Source organism: Nicotiana tabacum, chromosome 20, assembly GCF_000715075.1.
Source record: "Nicotiana tabacum cultivar K326 chromosome 20, ASM71507v2, whole genome shotgun sequence".
In the NCBI taxonomy this organism is placed as follows: Eukaryota; Viridiplantae; Streptophyta; class Magnoliopsida; order Solanales; family Solanaceae; genus Nicotiana; species Nicotiana tabacum.
In genome coordinates, this window is record NC_134099.1 from 160404712 (window position 1) to 160412231 (window position 7520).

General features: G+C 35.6%; 1 protein-coding gene across 1 annotated transcript; it reads right to left on the reverse strand.

Annotated features, from left to right (window-relative positions):
* Positions 1 to 2817: 2817 nt before the first annotated feature.
* On the reverse strand, positions 2818 to 6750 carry LOC107812680 (receptor-like kinase TMK4). Its single transcript, XM_016637832.2, has 2 exons — positions 4317 to 6750; positions 2818 to 3666 (listed from the first exon to the last, which is right to left on the reverse strand). The coding sequence occupies exons 1-2, from the start codon at positions 6604 to 6606 to the stop codon at positions 3155 to 3157; spliced, it is 2802 nt and encodes a 933-aa protein (XP_016493318.2). The 5' UTR covers positions 6607 to 6750; the 3' UTR covers positions 2818 to 3154.
* Positions 6751 to 7520: the final 770 nt, after the last annotated feature.

A 7520-nucleotide genomic window follows, 5' to 3' on the forward strand; every position in this document is an offset into this window, starting at 1 on the left:
GTATTGTTGCTTCAAATACAATGTTTGTATTGATTGTTACTGAAATTTTATTGTATCGTATCATTAAATTCGTCGTTACGTAATGACGAAAAGTGTAACTTTATGGAACGACTGATTTGGTGTGGTCGTATCGTTCCCTTTTTTTTTTCTCATCTTGCACTTCCATATTATAAAATAATCATAGTCACTCCAATTTGATCTCTAAGGCCCTTCAGAGTCATTGCTTGCATTGTACTTATATATATATATATATATATATATATATGTATATGTATGTATGTATATATATATATATATATATATATATATATATATGTATGTATATGTATGTATGTATGTATGTATGTATGTATGTATATGTTGCAAGTTTCTTCTTCATATTGTTGGTGCATGACATCATGAAACAACGAAAAATAATACAATCTTTTCAAATATTGTATACATCAAAACAAAAAAGGAAAAAGGGAAAAAAATTATACATCAAAACGATACAGTACAATACATATTACAATATTATACGATACATTATGAAACAATACATAACAATCATCCAAACAAGTTGGGTTGTTGGCGCATGGCATCATCAAACGACGAAAAATAATATAATCTATCCAAATATTGTACCTCCATCAAAACGATACAGTAAAGTATAGTACAATACAATATAATTTTATACGATATATTATGAAACGATACATAACAACCATCCAAACAAGTAAACCTCTATATTGGGTCTAAGGAAACTAACATTATTAATGTGTGTAAACATGTTATGCTCTCAAATCAAAAGAAAAAGAGCAATTTAGTTAGTAGGAAAGTCATATCACTGAAATTAGATTATATACAACCTCGTGAACATTTCAATCATCAATCGCGAGTCTTTCTATACATTTATAAACTTTCTATTTATTCCCGAACACACAAGGAAAGGTAGAACATTTGGGAGGTATTTTTGTTCTACTTTACTATAGCAGTTTTAGATCTGTCAGTCGCTCTCTTGCAAGTGTTTGTCCAGCTCGCTCGCCTTGATTTCTTCTTTTTGTTTTTAGCCGGATTTGGCCTTTTAGCCATCCCTTTGATAAAATAGAGCTTTCTACCCTATTTTTCTTTTTTCCCCACGATAGCAATATTCCTTTGCTACTTCTTTTCTCGATTAATGGAAAAAAAAATCCTTCTTTTTACCCTGCCTGGCACCACCCATCTCCAAATAGTAAATACGCTGCTGAGCTTAGATGTCCGCTCGTCTGGCAAGTTGGCAGCTAAAGGTTGATTTGTCATCCTCCTTGTTACTAAATCTCATTTAAGAAAAAAAATATTAAAAAAACTCAACTAATGTCTGAATCTGCTTACGCATATTTTGACTATTCAATCAGACACCTAATCATCAGCATAAATATCAGATAATTCTACTTATCAAGCCTTAGGCAAATGGAAACTCTATCTATTGTTAAGCCACACTCTTGAATGCTTACTTGTATGATCTTTTAAATAATCTAATAGTGTTAATATTTTTTTAGCCAATCCATATTTAGAAATTTAAACTCCATATTTTCCTTCTTCCAACCAGAAAGGGGAAGGGAGGACTAGAGAATGGAAAAGAAGATGAGGAAGAGAAACTTCTCCTACTCTTGATAGAGACATACTAAAACATCGCTTGATAAAAAAGTTGGCAAAAGGGGGGACCAACAAAAGAAAACAACAAGAAGAAAATTTCAGTTGCTAGCCAGTAGCCATTACTCGTTACTTTATCTAGAAAACCATTATTTTCCATTACATCAAGAATTTGACCAAAATACCCTGTCATTATCTTGACTAAGAATAGATTTAATGTCCTCTTCTTAAATACAAAAGCCATTAAATCCTAAATAAAAACTTTAAAGGATTGACAAAAAGTCGCCATAACATGTGCACCTCGACACAGAACCCCCCACCCCCACCCCCACCCCAACAACAACAACAAAAAAAGGAAATTTTATTCCATTCAAAAGACATCCCTTTTCCTCCACACTAGCCTTTTTACAATATATTCTTGCTCACCCCATGTGAAATTCAACTATAAAACCCAATCATAATCCCAAGAAAAAAATCAAGAAAAAGCCAAAGAATGGCCTATTTGACAGCTTAGATCCAGCAAAAATGTTTAAGCAAATATGTATAAAATTCATAGAAATCTTTACAGCACATGTAGAAGTCTTTTAGTGGAAATTTCACATGCAGAAAATAAATAAAATCTCTTTTGAAAAGCTAGTAAAATGCAAACAGTTCGCATTATTCTCCCTTCTAATATATAGAAAATTACTATTTGTTGCACCAAAAAATGTGGCCTACGATATCAACCAAGTGCATACATACCTTGAGAAATAAGAATTCATATCCGAAAATCAAGATAAGAAATACTAGATGATTTCTTTTTATTTGCCTAAACTTTTAGGGTAAAGTAACAAGTGCCTAGCAAAATAGTCGAGTTGCACATGGGCAAAGCTCCCCAGTACACGTGCTGAAAGGAGGCAACTAAGTGCCTAATTAGGTAACAAGTGCCTAATTAAATAATCAAGCTACATACAAGCAGTCCTGACACCACCATTACAAAAAACAAGAAAAATAATAGCATTAAAATCCAATTTTCTAGCGGGAAACTACAACAACAACCACCAAGTAAAATCCCACAAGTGGGATGTACGTAGACCTTACCCCTACTCTGGAGGAACAGAGAGGCTGTTTCCGATAAACCCTCGGCTCAAGAAGGCAAAAAGAGACGGTAGATCAGTAACAGCATCCGCCAAAAAGATAATACCAGCAAACGTAGGCACCAAAAAGTAGAAAATGGTGCATGCTTAAATAAGTCTCAATCATATGTACATTAATTATGTAAGATAAAAAAGAATTTAATACAATTTCCCTTCTAACAAAACAACACAAAAACTCTGTTGTCCAGCCTGGCTCCTTAAAGAATCCAAACAAATAAAAACTACATATAAACTTAGGTCTATCACAAAAAAAGATAATGTGAAGACAAAAAGTAAAACGCGTTGTTAAGAAGAAACCAATTAACCAAATGAATTTAGTGATTCACAAAGATGAAAACCGTGTGGGGTCTGAACTTGACCTGTTACCCCAAAATTCTGCAGAAATTTTCTTGATTTTTGCTTATCTGTCATCTGCAATCTGTTGAATTAAAACTATCTGCAAACCCAGAAGGTTTTGAGGGAATGCTTGATTGTGTTTGACTGTAGGAGAAATCATCAAACATTCTTGAAGTTCCTTCATCAGCTTGCCATCTTTGTAGGATTTGAGGAAGGCTCATATGGAGATCAATGCCGCTGTCTTCATCTTCATTTCTTGTAGGTTTCCACAGCTCTACGAGGGGTGCAAGGACATTGACAGCGTGTCCCATATCAGGGCGTTGAAATGGTTCGCGTGCAGTACAATGGCCTGCTAACTCGGCAACCTTAGCAATGCTCTCGAATGTTTCCTCGTCGGGATCAAGTGTTTGGTCGATAGCCTTTCGGAGGTTGTCTTTGTTGATAAGGACTCTGCGGAACCATGTCACCAAATGGGACCTCTCGTCTGGCATTGTCTCGTCCAATGCTTTTCTACCAGTGATGATCTCCATTAAAACAACCCCAAATGCATACACATCTACTTTGGTCGTTACTCGTCCAGTAGCTGTAACAAAGAGGAGAGTTACGATTACTCCAAGTGTTAGTCTGAAAAAGATGGAAACTTTCTCTTTACTACGATGCAAGAAACAGGCCGGAAGTGGATATGAACAAGAGAAAACAAGATTTGTCTCAAAATTAAAAAGTTTAACATGTTAGGAGCAGAAAACAATTGTTAGCCAAATATAGAGATGTAGAACTCATGTCTAGAAGAAGAAGAATATTTTGCTATCCGAATTTCTGTTTAGATTCAACTGGATCATTAATGCACGTTATACCAACATCAATACTAAGCAAATCAATTACACAAACGCTTTAAGTTTAACTATGAAGACCGGGATGATTGGATTTCTAAATTTCCATTTGTTTTTCAACGATACTCCTTTTCGCTAAAATACAGTTACTTTACTGAACATTGTTCATGAATAATCCATGAGCAGGAACAAAATGAACAAACTAGCATTTAAGCATGGTAACTCACTTCACTAAAACAACTAGTCTCTATGGCTATCTAATCTTTTGAGGATTATAAAGCACATGAAAGTAATTGCAGGATAATCTTAGTTTTCTATCAAATGTAGAGCTTTCCCTTGGGGGCATGCTAATCAGATCTCACGCGAATTAAAAAGGATTATGATAAGCATAGGAAGTATTTACCAGCATATTCAGGCGCCAGATAGCCGAAAGTTCCAGCCAACCGTGTCTCAACAGAATATTTCCCATCGGGCGCATTCCTGACCAATCCAAAATCTGCAACCTTGGCTCTCATGTCATCCCCAAGAAGTATGTTAGACGGCTTCAAATCCCTATGGATAAAACTTTGCTGCGCCAAACTGTGGAGATACTCAACTCCCCTTGCAACATCTAATGTTATTGTTACCCTTTGCTTCCAAGTTAAAAGTGGGTAGCCAAGTTCTTGCCATTCAAACAAATGCTGACTTAAAGTTCCCTGTGGCATGTACTCGTACACCAAAAGTCTCTCATTGCCGTTAACACAAAAACCAAGAAGAGCAACAAGATGCCTATGCCTAACCTTGGTAAGGACCGCGATTTCAGCTTGGAATTCGTTCATTCCTTTAGTACCCATCGCCCCCGATTCCATCCTCTTCACAGCAATCTTAGTCCCATCATGTAATTCGCCCTTATAAACGACTCCAAATCCTCCTCTACCCAAGATATTTTCTTCACTGAAATTGTTCGTCACTTGTCGAAGCACCTGGATAGAAATGGCAACATTTCCACCTTCAAATACCGGCATCTCGCTGTGATCACCACTGCTCTGGCTTTGTAGCTCACTCGGAACTCCTGCATACCCGTTCGTACCATTCACTACACTAGGCTTAACCATTTGATTGCTTCCTTCCGGAGTCTCAACCCTCCCGAATCTCTTATGCCGTCTCTTTATGTAACATTTGTAAGACACAAACAAAACAACTAGGACAAAAACAACAACAGATATAACCACACCAACAATCATTCCAGCTGAAACTGTAGACTTCTTTGAACCACCAGATGTATTTCCACCATCACTACTCGAGTTCGACCCTGGTGATCCACCACTCCCCCCTCCATCACTACTATTCTTTCCAAGTAATAAGTTACCACCATAAGTAAACTTAACACCCGATCGAAACACAGGCATAGGACCAGATAAATTGTTATTAGTAACATCGATGGCTTGAAGCTTAGGCAAAGTTGTCAAGGTTTCCGGTATAGATCCAGTAAGATTGTTATCATTCAAAAGCAAGGTCCTTAAAGAGGTCAAATTTGCAAAAGCAGGAGAAATAAAACCTGAAAACTGCCGCTTACCAAATGTTGCAACAGCTACATTTTTTCCATCACAGCTTATATATGACCACCCTTTACAAGGATCATTTCCTATCCAAGACTCAGCCAAAGTCATCGGATAACCAAAACCACCAGCTACTTCAACAAGTGCTGCAACCTGCGGATCACACGGTCCAGGAGTGGACTGACAAAAGCTATTAGTAGTACCAAGTTGCACCTTAACCCCATCTTTAAAGTGTGGCATTGGACCTTGTAACTTATTGTTTTGCAAAGTAATATTTACCAACTTAGGCAACCTCATTACTGAATCTGGAATAACCCCAGTAAATTGATTGTCTCTTAACTGCAAATCAAATATATTCTCACATTTGGACAAATCAGGAATTGGACCACTAAAAGAATTAGCATGTAACCAAACTTGTGACAATTGTGTCATGTTTTCAATCACATCAATAGTTCCAGATAGCCCTTGAAATTGATTATTTAGCCACAAATTCCTAATTTCACTACCCCCAAAAGAAGCAGGCAAAGAACCAGTAAAATTATTATAAGACAATCTCAAATCTTGAAGATTTGGGAAAGCATCAAAGAAATCAGGAATAACACCAAAAATACTAGCATTACTTGCAAGAATAGTACCAAGATTGCCACTTTCAGTCAAATGCAAAGGAATTTGCCAAGGACTAAGCTTTCCATTTTCATTAATGCTAAAAGTCTGCAAACTAGGGAGCCCCAAAAGGAAATCTTGAGGAACAGAGGTGAATTGGTTATTATCCAAGTAAATCTCAGCTAATTTGGTCATATTTGCAAAAGAAGGTAAGGGGCCAGAAAGTGAATTCTTTTGAACAGAAAGGGTTTTAAGATTTGAAAGTTGGTTCAGATCAGAAGGTAATGAACCAGAAAGAGACTGTGAATCAATATTAATTGAAACTACAGTAGCACTAGATTTGTCACAGTTCACATCAGTCCAAGAACAAAATGGTTTATCAGATGACCACCCTGAAGGAGCTGGAGAAAGAGCAGCCAGTAGCTTTGACATAACAGCAGCATCATCTGAAAATGTGAAAGGGATTAAGGTGAAGAGAAAGAGGAGGAGAAGGAGGTAGTGGTGGTGGTGGTGGTGGTGGGGTGGGTGGGGTGGGTGGGGAGAGGAAGCCATTGATGGGGTTTGAGGATTTAGGGTAGTAGAAACATATAATGTGAGGAACAAATGGAGATTTTTGGAGATTTTTTGGGGTCTTGTTTCTTGAAATTTGTGTTTGGTTTTTGAGCTGTTTTTGATATTTCATATTTATGCAAAGAGAGGATTTATGCTTAATGTTGACAGCTTTAGATGAACTGTATCTTTGTCATCAACTTGTTGCCCCATTTCCTCTTTTATTCATTTTTTACTATTTTTTTTGCTTTTCTTTTTTCAATATTTAACTTCATAAACTTTTGTTTGAGGAGTACATTTATATGGTCAAATTTCTCTATAACAGTTTTATTTGTTTCGATATTTTTTTATTGTTATAGTAAAGTGTTTATATTATAACATAAGATAAAAATTGGTTCCGAAAAAATTCTGACTGCTATAGTGGATGACTATTATATAAAGTGATGTTATAGAGAGGTCCGACTGTATTATTTTAAAAAAATCATAGTGTCATGGTTGAGATTTCTCCACTCTTAATCGAAAGAATTTTTGTGAATGAGAATTTCTTGGTGTTATGCATTTGAACCTTTAGTTGTTTTACCTAATACGAATCTGAATTAATTGGAATAATCAATTTCAAATAACGAATGGTTAAATTGAATGAGAATATTCTTAAACTCGAAAAAGAATGTAGAATATTTAAATAGATTGATGATAATGTCAAAAATTATTTTATTACCAACACTCTAAATTGTTGAGATATGTCCATCTAACGAAAGAAGAAGTGAAAAAATCATTAATATAACTGAGGTATTAATTTAAGATGAAAATATAGTTGATTGCTTGATAATTACTTAATTAATTATATTTTTCAATTTTAACTTAGAGAATAAATACTTCAAACAAGGATATAAGAACAAACACTGAAATGCAAACTA

Excerpts from the sequence above, each read along its gene's own strand:
- LOC107812680 (XM_016637832.2), bottom strand. The coding sequence starts at position 6,606 with ATGGCTTCCTCTCCCCACCCACCCCACCCACCCCACCACCACCACCAC. Across the intron at positions 3,667-4,316 it reads TCTGGCGCCTGAATATGCTG|CTACTGGACGAGTAACGACC; the intron begins GTAAATACTTCC and ends TCTTTGTTACAG.